This window comes from Micromys minutus, assembly GCF_963924665.1.
Source record: "Micromys minutus genome assembly, chromosome: 7".
Classification (NCBI taxonomy): Eukaryota; Metazoa; Chordata; class Mammalia; order Rodentia; family Muridae; genus Micromys; species Micromys minutus.
The window spans coordinates 35,419,493-35,434,340 of record NC_137976.1 but is presented as its reverse complement, the minus strand read 5'-3'; the positions used below and the strand labels follow the sequence as shown (position 1 = coordinate 35,434,340).

General features: G+C 35.7%; 2 protein-coding genes across 2 annotated transcripts; both read right to left on the bottom strand.

Annotated features, from left to right (window-relative positions):
* Positions 1-402: 402 nt before the first annotated feature.
* Positions 403-1,332, bottom strand: LOC308422529 (olfactory receptor 5H19-like; the record flags this gene model as incomplete). Its single annotated transcript, XM_080919168.1, has 1 exon — positions 403-1,332. The coding sequence occupies one exon, from the start codon at positions 1,330-1,332 to the stop codon at positions 403-405; it is 930 nt and encodes a 309-aa protein (XP_080775294.1).
* Positions 1,333-12,160: 10,828 nt separating this feature from the next.
* Positions 12,161-13,090, bottom strand: LOC308422527 (olfactory receptor 5H19-like; the record flags this gene model as incomplete). Its single annotated transcript, XM_080919166.1, has 1 exon — positions 12,161-13,090. One exon carries the CDS (start codon positions 13,088-13,090, stop codon positions 12,161-12,163), a length of 930 nt encoding a protein of 309 aa, XP_080775292.1.
* Positions 13,091-14,848: the final 1,758 nt, after the last annotated feature.

Genomic DNA, 14,848 nt, shown 5'->3' with positions numbered 1-14,848 from the left:
AGAAAAGCATTCAGATTTCACTGTTTGCAAGACCATGACCCACATGTGTCTATAGAATCAATGGAGTTAGAGATACCAAAAGTAGGATTTCTGTGATTAGCGGAAGGGGAATCTAGCTCTGGAGAAAGATCTCTTTCAAGAAAATAAGAATAAAGCAGGATGCCTGGTATATTTCTTTAGCCTTTTCATATGTGTGCATGGTCAAATGTGACTATGTACATAAGTATACATATGCTATATACATACTCCATTCATTCATTCATTTACACACAAAACAGCAACAAAATCCTTCTAGGTTAAGTGCAATGCAAAAAGTTTAGCAAGTTAACAAAATTTAGCTGCATGCAGGCACATGATTTTTGTGGTATTTCAATAACAATAAACATGATAATAATATGAAACCTAAATGTTTCTCTTTAAGAATTTTTCCAGTGAATTTTTTACTTGCTTATTTCTCAAACTGTAAATAATTGGATTCAGTACAGGAATTATGACAGTGTAAAATACAGAGTCCATCATATCTTGATCATCTACTTCAGGAGATGCAGGACGCACATACATGAAGAGAAGAGAGCCATAGTACAATGATACAGACAGGAGATGGGCTCCACAGGTAGAAAAGGCTTTCTTTATGCTTTTGATAGATCTCTGCTTTAGGATAGAAAACAAAACAAGTGTATATGAGATAAAAATAGTCAAAATACTGAAGACCTGAATTGAGCCAGAAAAAATAAAAAGCATCATGTAATTGAGAGAAGGGTCACTACAAGAAATTTTTAACAGCGGCATAACGTCACAATAAAAGTGATGTATTATGTTAGAATTACAGAAAGTTAATCTGAATAAAAAGCCTTCATGAATCAAAACATGAATAAAACCACCTACAAAGGACAATATTACAAGACGTACACAGAGCCTATTTGTCATGATCACAGGGTAGAGTAAAGGTTTGCATATGGCTACATAACGATCATAGGCCATTGCTGCCAAGAGAAAACATTCTGTGGTTGCACTGATTCCAAATGAAAAAAACTGTATCATGCATTCAGAGAAAGAGATGAGTTTACTCTTGGCAAAAAAGCCTAGTAGCATCTTTGGTGTCACTGTGGAAGATAACCAAGTATCCACAAATGCTAAACTCCCAAGAAATAAGTACATGGGGATGTGAAGGTGAGAGTCATTCCATATGAGAGTGATCAGACCAAGGTTGCCCACAATCGTAATGAGATAGATGACCAAGAACAGCAGGAACAGGGGGATTTTCCACTGGGGCAGATGACTGAGTCCTGTGAGAACAAACACTGTCAGCCCTGTTGTGTTCTTTATTCCCATGTCCTTTCTGGATGTCCCTAAAATGAAAGGCAGTAAAAGTCACACACCATTTACTCTGTGATTGGAAGGTGAATTTCTCAATAGAGCAATTTAAATGCAGCCATATAATTATAAAAAAAAATCTTTTTTATTTTATTTGATATTATAATCGATGGAAACTATTCTTGTGATTCCTTAATGGTGTAAATTCTAAGTGTGCATGTAACAACAGATTCATGGGAAACAAGATGCCTTTAAACATTTGTAAAATGTGCAGAAGTCTCATTAGTCTGGGTAGAAATATCTAAGTCATATATTATGAGTCTAGAGAAAAGATGTTTTATGCACCTGAATTATAAAGTAGACAGAAATGAATAGTTGCAACCAAATAGAATTATAGTGACTAACTTGCATATGCATATTAAGAATAGTAGGATTGTAGGTTGGTACAACCACTCTGGAAATTAGTCTGGCAGCTCCTCAGAAAATTAAACATAGTACTACCTGAAGACTCAGTTATTCCACTCCTGGGTATATACAGCAAAAATGCTTCAACACATAACAAGTACAAATGTTTCACCATTTTCATAGCAGCCTTATTTATAATAGCCAGAAGCTGGAAAGAATCCAGATTTCCCTCAACAGAGGAATGGATACAGAAAGTGTGGTCCATTTACACAATTGAGTACTACTCAGCTATGACTTATAAAATTTCTAGGCAAATAAATGAAACTAGAGACTATCATCCTGAGTGAGGTAACCCAATCACAAAAGAATGCACACGGTATATAGTCACTGGTAAGTGGATACTAGTCCCAGGAAGCTCTGAATATCTAAGAAACAATTCAAAGACCTTAAGAAGCTCAAAAAGAAGGAAGGCCAAAATATGAATGCCTCCGTCCTTCTTGGAAGGAAAACAAAACACTCACAGGAGGACATACAAGGTCAAATAGAAGAACAGGGAGTGAAGAAAAAAATCATTCAGAAGCTGCCTCACCCAGGGATCCACGCCATATTCAGCAACCAAACCCATTTACTATTGCTAATGCCAAGAATTACTTACTGGCAGGAACCAAATAGAGATGTCTTCTCAGGGGCTCTACCAGAGTTATACAGATACAGCTGAGCATGCTTGCATCTAACCATCGGACTATACACGGGGATCCCAATGAAAGTGCTATAGATAAGACTGAAGGAGCTGAAAGGGGTTGCAACCTCATGGGAAGGACAACATTATCAACCAACTAAACCATCCAAAACTCCCATGGACTAAAACACCAACTACTAAGCACACTTTGAGAGACCTATGGCTACAGTTGCATATGTAGCTGAAGATAGCAGTGTCTGGCATCAATGTGAGAAAAAGCCTTTGTCATGGAGGGCATGTGTTTCCAGTATAGGGGAATTCCACGGCACTGAGGTGGAGAGGGTGATTAGGAGTGAATGTACCTTCTTGAAGACAAGTGAAGGGGGAGGGGGAATGGGAGTGGGCTGGGGTAAGGGGATAACATTTCAAATGTAAATACAGAGATTATCTTAATAAAAGAATAGTCTCTGGCAAAATTTTTCTATATTAGTTCTAAAGTAATTACACAGTAGTAGAACAAAACAGGTCTCTGGGAGGAGAAACTTGAAGCAACAATATTAGGAAGCCTTTACTATATTCAGAGACTCCAGAGCAGAGTATATATCAGGATTTTGTGGGAACATTTGTGTGAAACATAACATAGAAATTGGTGCATTAGTATAAAAAGGACCTAAGAATCTACCTTTAAAAATACATCCATCCCCAAATGCCTGTAAATTGTGAGAAATCAAACATATATGTAATAGAACACTTGAGATAATTAGAAGAATGGTAAATCACAAAACAATCACTATACAGACCTACTACTAAGTTTTGATGTATGCTAAATAGATGTTTAATCAAAAAGGAAACAATAAACCATTTTTGAACGTTGTATTGAGTCATTTAAACATGATCTTGAGAAATTAGATGCATTAGTCTGCTATTCTTATCAACAGGAGTTGATCTACCAAGGCTTACAAATAACCCGTGACCTGTTCCTTTCCCTCTTGTGCAAGTCACTTTACTCCCTACCAGAGTTTCTATATGAGAACCAATGTAATTTCCTTTAAAAAAGGTCTCATTGTAATAAAAAGCCTATGCTACTCTGGTGAAAAATACAAATACGCAGTGGGCAGAACACAGATGCATAGGTAAGGTTTTAATCCCTAAGAAAGAAAAGGCAGTAGGAGTGTGATTCATTGTAGATCCCTGCATGTTGACATGTAAGGATTTTAAATAGCCTTGTTGAAAAGATTTCTGTACACGATAGAGCCAATGTTGGAAAATAGAAGTAAGATGGGAAATTAAGAAGAAAATGGAGTACAGGGATACTTAAAATCGTCTAAGAAGTATAGAAGACAGGTGGCATTTCAATCACAAATTTGTCAAGGCTATAGAGAGCTTTTCAGCTAAAGATAAATGAGTGATATTACAAGGATAGGACACTATGGTGAGGAAAAGGATGAGGAAGATAAGCAAAAATAAACAAATGAATAAATACATAAACAAATGTATAGAAGGAAATTTTATGTAGGTACCCTACAGTAGGAAGGGCCCAACACCTTACACCAGCAAATAAAAACTGTAGTACTGTGAAAGGCTTACATCTCTTTTGCTTGTTCACCACTAAGGTGACATAGATGACACACCCATCCCACCTCCACCAAGCATCCCAGCTTATGCCTATTACTCTTCGCTACCCTCCAGAACCTGATAACAAGATCCTGTTTTTGTATAAGTCACATCCTTGAGTCACAGACCAATAAAAAATAAATTAAATACTAGTATCATGAGATCTTAAAAGTCATTATGCTAAAAGTAAAGCATTTTTAAAAGCACCATTAAAGAGAATAAATCGAGTCCTTTTCATTATTCATATTTAGTAATAATGTTAAAATGTGCTGGTGATTCTTTGTTGTTGTCTTTGTTTATATCTAGCTGAAGGAATCAAAAGACATATAAGCCACAATGGAATAAAAAGAATTCTTGAATATTTATGGAAACATGATGGATATTATGGAATACATTTCTCACTTACACATATCTTGAAAGAAAACATTGAGATACTTAAAATGTGTTGGCCTCTCTAAATCAGAAAAGAACACACCATCACAGGAAAGCAGTAATGTTTGTAGCAATTCTTTACAAAGTGAGGCATTTTGAAATTTTAACTATCAATGCACAAATATAATCTTCTGTTTATAGGAACTCTGCCTGTCAACACAAGAATCAAATTGTATGCTTGCAAGCTGTTTATAGAAGAGGAAGTATTAGAGAATTAAAATTCCCATTTGGCTTAACTGTTCTCTGGAGAAGAAAGCACAGCTGCTTTACTGGGCACCATTGAATTGGACCCCAATGAGATGTTCAAATTGGTCCCACAGAGTACCACAAACTTGAACATTATACATTTCTAATACTTTAAGAGTCTTGAATATTAACTATTGAAATTTCAGAGACATCTCACTTCCTTCTTAAGGGCATAGGTCAGTAAGAGTGATTCTTCCTTATGTCCGTTTCCATACTTATTGCCAGCCTGCAAATCCATTTCTGGATCCCACATCCAGTGGGCCAACTTAGTCTGGCCACTTTCCCTTCATCTCAGAGGGTCTGTTCTGAACCTACCCTACATACCATAACTCACAGGCTTCTTCTCTATATCCTACCTCTCCATACAGCCATAAATCTCACAACCTTCTCCAGTGTTTAGACTGGACCCAGTATATCTGCCATTTCAAACAGGTCACTCCTCTGTATCCAACATCTACATCTAACCATACACTTCATAACCTTCTCCAGTGTCTCTCTTAGACCCACTATACCTTCCACCATTCTCAGGCCCCTTGTGTTACTAATATGACATTGTTCCTTTATGTTTTCTAGGTACTTCATACTATGAACTTGCCTCTCAAAACCAATTTCTTAAGGTTTCTATTGCTGTTAAGGAACACAATGACCATAGCAACTCTTATAAAAGAAAAATATTTAATTTGGAATGGCTTACTGGTTCTGAGGATTAGTCCATTATCATCATAATGAGACATGGCAATGTCCAGGAAGATATGGTGCTGGAAGAGGAACTTAGAGTTCTACATCTTAATGCTCAGGAAGATGACTGTGTGCCATACTGGGCATAGCTTGAACATATAGAACCTAAAAGCCACCTCCATTGCAACATACTTCCTCCAACAAGACTGCATCTCCTCATAGTGATACTTCCTATGGCCAATCATTGAAACACATGAGTCATTGGGGGCCATACCAATTCAAATGATCATAACCACATTCATGTACTTTCATGGGTTTGGATATGTTGTGACTTCATTTTCATTCCTTCTTTAAAAGTTTTTTAACATCCTTGATTTCTTTTTTGATCCATTTTTCATTCAATAGTATTATTTCCACAAGTTTGTATGTTTTTTTGTTAATACTTAGCTTTAATATGTATTGGTCGGATAAGATACAAGATGAATTCGAATACGATTTCAACTGTCTTATATGTGTTGGTACTTGCTTTTGTGCAAATTTATAGTCAATTTTGGGTAAAGTTTTAGGAGCTGCTTAGGAGTAACTATTATGTTTGGGTAAAATGTTCTACAAATAGCTACCAGATCCATTTTATTTATGATACTATTTAACTTAAACATTTCTGTTCAATTTTTATCTGAATGATCAGTCTACTGACAATAATGGAATATTGTAGTCTCCCAATGTCTACTATTACTGTGTGATGATGATCATTATGTGATTTTAGTTTCAGTACCATTTCTTTTATGAATTCATATGCCTTAGTGTTTGATGCATAAATGTTTTCCTCACAGTAATTTTTCTTCTGATGAGTAGGCGGTGTTCTTTCCCATCCTCTTTGGTTAGTTTTCACTTAAACTCCATTTAATTAGAAGTTAAAATTACTACAGCTGTTTGCTTCTTGAGTCCACCTTCTTGAAATACTTTTTCTTTCCTTTTACCCTGATGTAATAGTCCATTATGGTAAGGTATGTTTCTTGAATGCAGTATAAATATGGATACATTTTTTCTTATCTAATCTGCTTGTCTGAGTCATTTTATTGGGCAGTTGTGTTGTTACCACTAGTAGTAATAATCAGTGTTAACTAAGTCCTACCTTGTTCTTAAGATGTGGGTCTTCACCCTTCTTTGATTTACTCATTTGGAATTACTTCTTTTATCTTCTCCTAGGGGGTTAACCTCTTCAGACTTAAGTTTTTTTGGTTTTGTTTTTATTTTTTTCTAGTGCATTCTGTAGAACTTGGTTAGACTCTAGAAATTGCATATATTGATTTTATTATGAGATGTTTTACTTTATGAATTGTTATTGATAGCTTTCTGTATATAGTACTCTAGGTGGGAAACCATGCTCTCTTGGTGTTTCTAAAACTTCCATATATCCCCTTCTGGATTTTAGACCCTCCATTGAAGTAATCAGATATTATTTTAATAGGCATGCCTTTATATATGACTTAGTCTTTTTTTTCTATGCAGCTTTTAATATCCTTTATTTATTTTTTACATTTAGTATTTGGTTATTGTGTGTCATGGAAAATTCTTTTCTGGTCCTATTTGATGATCTACATCTTGTAATTCATTCTTCAAATTAGAAAATATTTTTTATGATTTTGTTAATATTTTCTGTGCCTTTGAGTTGCAGACTTCCTCGATCTCTATTCTATATCTGTATTCTTGTAGATTTTGTCTTTTCATGATAAACCTGATTTCCTGAAAGTTTTTTGTCTGTTTGTTGTTGTTGTTTTGATCTAAAAAATTTTTTTGACTGAATTATCCTGGTCTACTACCATGTCTTCAACACTTGAAATTTTCTACTTGACCTCTGGTAAAGGTTGGCAAGGTTTTTGTTTGACTTCCTAAATGTTCCTTTTCCAGTTTTATTTCAGTTTGGGTTTTCTTTCGTGAGTCTATTAGTGCTTTCATATCTTGAACTCTTTTCATTGTCTCATTCATATGCTGCTTTTATAGCTAAATTTTTATTGGATATTCTCTGTATTTACATTTCAAATGTTATCTTCTTTCCCCCCACTTCCATATCTCCTTCCATATCCCCCTTGCTTTCACGAGGGTGTTTCTTCTCCCAATCACTCTATATGTGGCTCCTGCCAGTAAGCACTTCTTATCATCAGCAATAATTCATTGGTTTAGAGGCTGCATTTGGGGTGGATCCCGAGGTGAGGCAGTCTCTGGATGATCTTTTCTTCAATATCTGCTCCTCTATTTGATCTTGCATTTTTTACCCATGAGTGTTTTGTTCTCCCTTCTCAAAAGGACTGAGGCATCCACATTCTGGCGTCCCCCCCCCCTTTTTTTGAGCTTTACAAGATCTGTGAATTGTTTCTTGTGTATTCTAAGCTTGGGGGGGATAGTATCTGCATTTCAGTGAGTCTGTACCATACAAATGGATGAAACTAGAAGTTATCATCCTGAGTGAGGCAACCCAGTCATATCTTTCTTTGTGTCTTCCGGGTCTTTGTTGTATGATTTATAAATAACATTGAAGTTTCCTAAACATGTTCGTAGTTGTAAATTTTAAATTCTTATCCTGTGCTTCAGCTTTACTGTATTTTGCATGGTTTACTGTAGTACAGTTTTTGAATTTTGATGGAGGCATATTATCTTCTATATTCAAATTCATGTTTTTGTTCTTGGATCTAGGCATGTAATATGATGGTTCAGGGATTTCTAGGTATAAATATTTGTAGGACCTGGTGCCAGAAATTCCACACAGCTCTCAGGCTAGAGATGGGGTGACCTCTGCCACCTCTGCCACTGGGTCAGCTGGCATGCACAAGCTTTGGTGAATGGAAGGGGGAAAATAGGCTTGGTTGCTGCCTTGCTGCTGGGTCCAGGAGACCAGTCAGGCTCTCTTCACTGCTGGGCTCAGTGGGATGCACGAGCTGAGTCAAATGGAGAGAAAACCCACAGCTACTTCGCTACTGGATCCTGGAGACCAGCTTTACTGCCTCTTTTGCTGGGCTCAGCTTGCCCGTGTTTCCTCTGCTGCCACAGGGCTCTGGGCCAGGCTGAACCCAGCCATGAGGCTTAGGTGTAGGATGCAAGAAGCTTCGGGAGAGACAATCTCTTCCCAAATGGAGGTGTTATCATCTTTTTAGAGCTAAAGATCTCAGGTGGTGGAATGATTCTTACCCGGGTTTTTTACTCTAGACCCAAACTCCGGTATATATACAGTTTTAAAATGGTTCAGAGTCTGACAACCAGTACTTCCTATTGGCTTGGCCTGAGAGCTTGGGAAGACCTGATCTACATATTTGGAGGTGGTCCTGTTTTTGCCTGGAGCTTCTGCCTGGTTTACTTTACCTGAAACATTTATAGTCCTCACTCATGGGACTCAAGTCGTTTCCCTTATCAAAAACAGACACTCAAGAAGGAAAACTACCTTCTCGTAATTTTTTTGGCCAATATTAGCTACAATCTGACAATGCATAAAGCCATCTAAAACAAGGCAGCCTAAGAACAACTCAGCTTCTATGCCTCCTTGGCCAGACAAGCCCAAACAGCAAGATCCTACAAAACCCTATCTCTGATCTCTCAGCTCTTACCCAGCTAATAAGAAAAATTAAATTCATCTACCCACCTTTTTTATGCTCCGGAGCAGACACTAAATAAACCATATGCTCCTTCTGCCCCTCCCTCTCTCATCCAAAGCCAAAGCTTCATTAAAAAATCAGGAAGCTACCTGCCATCTCACTCATAGCTCCCAGGGCCTCTACCATCTCAACCAAGAATCAGGGTTCCCATTACAGCCTGAGTCCCACAAATATTTGGTCTTGTCTCTCTTGGGTTTGTGTCCTAGGCAAGTGTGGTGGCTATATTGTCCCCAGTAGATAGTATTTCTGAAGTCAATTGAGAGTGCAAAAGAATGCAGATTCTCTAAGAAGAAAAGCTGAGGGTTTGTGGCAAAGAGCTTTGCGAACTAAGTCTGTACCAAAAGGTAGAGTCCTCAGGGATTAGCAGTATTGTGGGAAAAACTGGTAATTTTCTGTGCCCACTTGACTTGTACCTAGGGTATCTAATAAAACATCATTTTTAGGTGTGTCAGGGGACTTTTTTTTTGTTGTTGTTGAGGGTGGTAACTATTTTGATTGGTGGAGTAATATGTCTTTCTTCAAATATGTGGTTGCATCATTATGTTAATTTTGGTCATCAATAAAATAAAACTTAGAGAAAAGTTGAGTTTATTTTACACAAATATCATTCACTGATATTCATCTTCAGGTACACATAAATTCTAGGTCTTCAAATTCAGATTGGATAACACCATTGGTTATTATACTATTCGAACTTTGAACTAAGCATGTAGTTCAATTTTTAGCGAAGAAGTAGGGAGCAAATGTGGAACTTGTAAGTTTTTATAACCATAATAATACAGCACTCACTTTATATTTGATAATTGTTTTTTTGATAAAAGAAGAAAATATCATTGCATAATTACAAGTTATTGCCGTCAAGTAAATTTAACATAAAATGAACATTATCAAAGGCGTAAAAATAATATGTTCAAGCAAAAATACTTACTATACATAAACTTTAGGAACTATAGGTTAAATGGGATTATCTTGTTAAATAATAGTTTTATAATTAATATAAGCCCTCTCACTAACTAAACTTAAATAATGTCAGAAGATTTCACATTTGTCATAGATATTATTACTGTTAATACCAGATCCAGAAAGAGCCCTTTGTACTTCAAACTTTGAAATAGATGCTATATCAGATGATTTTTCTCTCTCACTAAGTATGGGAGGAGAAAACAGATGGTATGAACCTTACTATTCCCTCCTTTACTTCTTGTAGACAGGATAAATTTTGGGATGAAAGTTGTTTGGGTAGGTTGGTGTCCTTATCACTCCACTAGGGTTCCTATAAGAGGTGGCCTCTTCAGGTTCCATATCCCTAATGTAGTGAATCACAGCTAAGTTCATCCCCATTAATTCCTGGGTACCTCCCTTATCTCAGGTTTCTGTCTTACCCTGCAAAAGCCTTACCTCCTCACCCATGTCAGTTGTAAATTTTCATTCATTTTCATGGCCATCTACTCATCTCTCCTGTCTTTGCCCACACCTGATTCTGAAGCCACATCCACCCTCTTTCCCTCTCAGTTCTCTCCCTATATCTGGCTCTTATAACTATTTTATTCTCCCTTCTAAATGACAATCAAAGCTTCCTTGCTATGTCTTCTTTATTGTTTACCTTCTTTGAGTCTATGAAGTATAATGCAGTACCTGTATTTTATGGCTAATATACACTTATAAGTGAGTACATACCATGGATGTCCTTTTGGGACCTGGTTATCTCACTTAGGATGCGCAGAAAGTACTTAAAGAAATTCTCAAAGTCCTCATTTATCATGCAAATCAAAACAACTAAGAGGTCTCATCTTACTCCCAGCAGAATGGAAAAGATCAAAAACTCAAAAAACAGCACATGCTGGCAAGGATGTGGAGCAAGATGAACACTTATTCATTGCTGGTAGAAGTACAAACTTATTCAAGCACTTTGGAAATCATTTGTCAATTTCTGAGAAATGGGAAATAGTTCTACATCTAGATCCAGCTATATCACTTTTTGGCATATACCCAAAGATTTCCCAACATCCTACCAAGACACTTGTTAAACAATGTTCATAGTAACTTTATTCGTAATAGCCAAAAATTGAAAACAAACTAGATGTCCATCAACTGAAAAAAGAAAATGTGGTACACCTACACAATGGATTACTATTCAGCTATTAAAAACAATGACACAGTTTTGCAGGTAAATGGACCAAAAGAATCTTAAGAAAGATAGCATTTATTTCAACTCACAGCTTACAGTGCATCATCAAGGGGAGTAGAGGAAGATACTGAAGCCAAGATATCGGAGGTACACTGCTTACTGCCATGCTTTCCATAGCAGCTTAGCTAATTTTCTTATATAACTCAGAACCACCTCCCTAGGGGTAGCATTCTCAATATGAGCTGGACCTTTCTTTGTCAATCATCTGTCAAGAGAATGTCCCCAGAGGAATGCTTACAGGACAATCAGATAGAGAAAATATTGCAACTGAGCCTTCCTCTTTCTGGGTGACTCTGATTTCTAGTGACAACAACTAATCAGCACACTGTGATTGTTGATTTATACCTAACACAAAATTTTTTATTCTTTTTTTTAAAAAAAAGTATGATAATTTTGTCAATAATCTCCTAAAAAGTAGAAACCTGAAACATTTATACAGAAAAACATACAAAGAAAGAATAGTGAAGCTTTAAAAAGTATGCAAGTCAATAAACTAGTAAAATGTCAACAATAAATACAATTTCTTTAATTGTTAATATTTCACATTCCTAGACATATTCTATATGCTTTTGTCTGTCATTAAAACACTAAACTGTACTTCAAAACAGGTTAAGGTGATATGAGTCTCTAAGCTGAAAAATTAACAATTATCACACTGAAGTCTTTTTCAAAGGACCTACTTTCCACAGCCACTGAAGTAACACCAAAGAACATACAAACCCGTTTGATATGCTACTACATTTATTTTATCATAATATATTATTTGATTACATATCTTTATATTATTAAATATATACATGGAAATATTTTTAAAGTGGTCATTTCACATTAGTTCATTACAACGCTAGAACAGCGGCAATTGGAAAATACTTCAGACCATGAAAAAAATACAGCCACATTAAGCCAGCACCCATCTGTGATATTTTGACAAAAAGACAACAGATAGCAACATGAGACCTAAACATTTCTCTTTAAGATCTTTCCCAGTGAATCCTTGATTTGCTTGTTTCTCAGACTGTAGATAATTGGATTCATCACAGGGATGATGACGGTGTAGAACACAGAGTCCATCATGTCTTCCTCCTGTACTTTTTGGGATCCAGGAAGCAGATACATGAACAGAAGAGAGCCATAATATAAGCACACAGAAAGGAGATGGGCTCCACAGGTGGAGAAGGCTTTCTTTACACTTTTGGACGATTTCTTTTTCAAGATTGTAAACAGAACAAGTGTGTAAGAGCCTAGAATAGTTGAAATAGTGAAAACCTGAATTGAGCCTGAGAAAATAAAAATAATTAGGTAATTAAGAGAAGGGTTGGTACAGGAAATCTTTAATAGTGGCATAACATCACAGTAAAAGTGATGTATTACATTCGAATTACAGAAGGTTAATCTGAACAGCATGCCTTCTTGAACTGAAGCATGAAAAATTCCAGTTACAAAGGTCAATATGAGCAGACGTACACACAGTCTATTTGTCATGATCACTGGGTACAGTAAAGGTTTGCATATGGCTGCATAGCGATCATAGGCCATTGCTGCCAAGAGAAAACATTCCATGGTTGCGCACATCACAAATGAAAAGAACTGTATCATGCATTCAGTAAGAGAGATCAGTCTACTCTTAGCTATGAAGGTGAAAAGCATCTTTGGTGTCACCGTGGATGATAACCAAGTATCAACAAGTGCCAAACACCCAAGAAATAAGTACATGGGGATTTGAAGGTGCGGGTCATTCCAGATGAGAATGATTAGTCCAAGATTCCCCACAATGGTGATAAGATAGATGACCAAGAATAGCAGGAACAGGGGAATTTTCCATGGTGGTTGGTGGCTGAGTCCTGTGAGAACAAATTCTGTCAACAGTGTCGTGTTCTCTGTTCCCATGTCCTCACTTAGGTGTCCTTTAAATGAAAGAAAGCAACTGTTAGACAGTATTTAATAAAAACTTGTAAAGTGAAATTTGCAAGTGGATTTGAAATACAACAATATATTTATTACAATGATCTTTGAATTTTGTCATTTGACTAAAAATAAAAACTAATCTAAAAATTTTTTAAATAATTTTAATTCATTGATATAATTTTAACATGTGAATATTAGTTAATTTAACAAAACATCATATGTTTTTAAAATACCAGTGGTTTGGTAGAAAAGTTCAGTAGCTGCATCATAGACTAAATGTTACTGAAAGATGCTTAAACCACATAAATTATAAAATGAATAGAGTTGTATGGTTTTATTCACTTAGAATATCCTTTCTTGGTGCAATGGAAACAGAATAATAGTAGGAGGTAATACCTCAAACCTATTTTAATTAAGTATTTATTAGCAATAAAATCAGGTTATGGTAGGAAAAAACACTATTCAATAATATTAGAAAGCTCTATAAGAAGCTCCTGAAGCAAATTTTATAACAGAGTTGTCTGGAAACATCTGTACAAAATGTAAATTGTGAGCTATAACTACAGAAACTGATTGAGTAGTTTATAAACAATGATCTTTCCTTTAAATCTCCAGATGGTTTTTAAATTCATGTGAAGTTAACCAGTATGTATAAAGTATCATTGGAAGGTACTACGATGACAAAGAGATACATTGGTAATTATTTATAATGTAAAGTCTAGACTATGTATTGTTTTAAGGTATAGATTATATGTTTAATAAAATAAGAGTCAAAGTTTCTGGTGACTGTGTAGAAGGCATAGAACTTAGCTTGAGCATTTGGGTTCACTACTTTATTTGTTGTTGGCACAAATCAAGCTGGAGGTAGTTTTATGGGTTTACTAATGCTTAATCATAATTATATTTTATTGCCTGGCCCAGTGCCAAAGACTAAATTAAAAAATATGTTTGAATAAGTGACTAGAGATGTTTAAATATTAAAAATTAACAGGTTTGTAACTGCTGAGGTGAAACAGCTTTTATGTTGTATAGTTAATATAAAAGAACAACAGAGATAGTGAGTGGTAAAAAGCCATACAGAGAAGAAATTATATTAAAAATAGGAACAATGTGGAATATTCTAGAAGTTGTGGAGGACAGACAGTATTTGTCTCTTCTAGGCTATGCTAAGAAAAGGTGTGCAAAAGGACACTGGGGAGAAGAAGAAAGTAATGAAAAGAGAAAATTCACAGGAAGACTAGAAAGGTTCATTTAGGTAAGTGAAAGGGAATAAAATGAAAAGAAACGAGAAGAGTATGAATAAGAAAAGGGGCACAACTGTGGGGAAAGGGGGATAAATCTGAGAGAGCAAGTATCAAACGATGAAAAATTAAAACAAGGGCAACTTTCAGAGACTCAGTATTAAAGTTTGTCTTAGCCTTGTTTTTTAAGATCTATAGCCTATACTGAAATTTTTAACAAAGGACACCATTTCATGAATAAATAAGCAGACTAAAAAAGTGAAAAATAATCTGACAGAAGAGTAGTATCTACAACATACAAAGAACTTTAAAAACTGAACATCAAGAAAATCAGTAAATCATTTTTTAAATGGGACATATAATGAAACAAAATTCTCAAAAGAAACACAAATGGCTGAGAAAAACTTTTTAAAATGTTCCAAGTCCTTACTTATTAGGGCAATGAAAATCAAAAGTAGTTTTAGATTTCCTTTTAACCCCCACTTAGAATAGCTAAGAT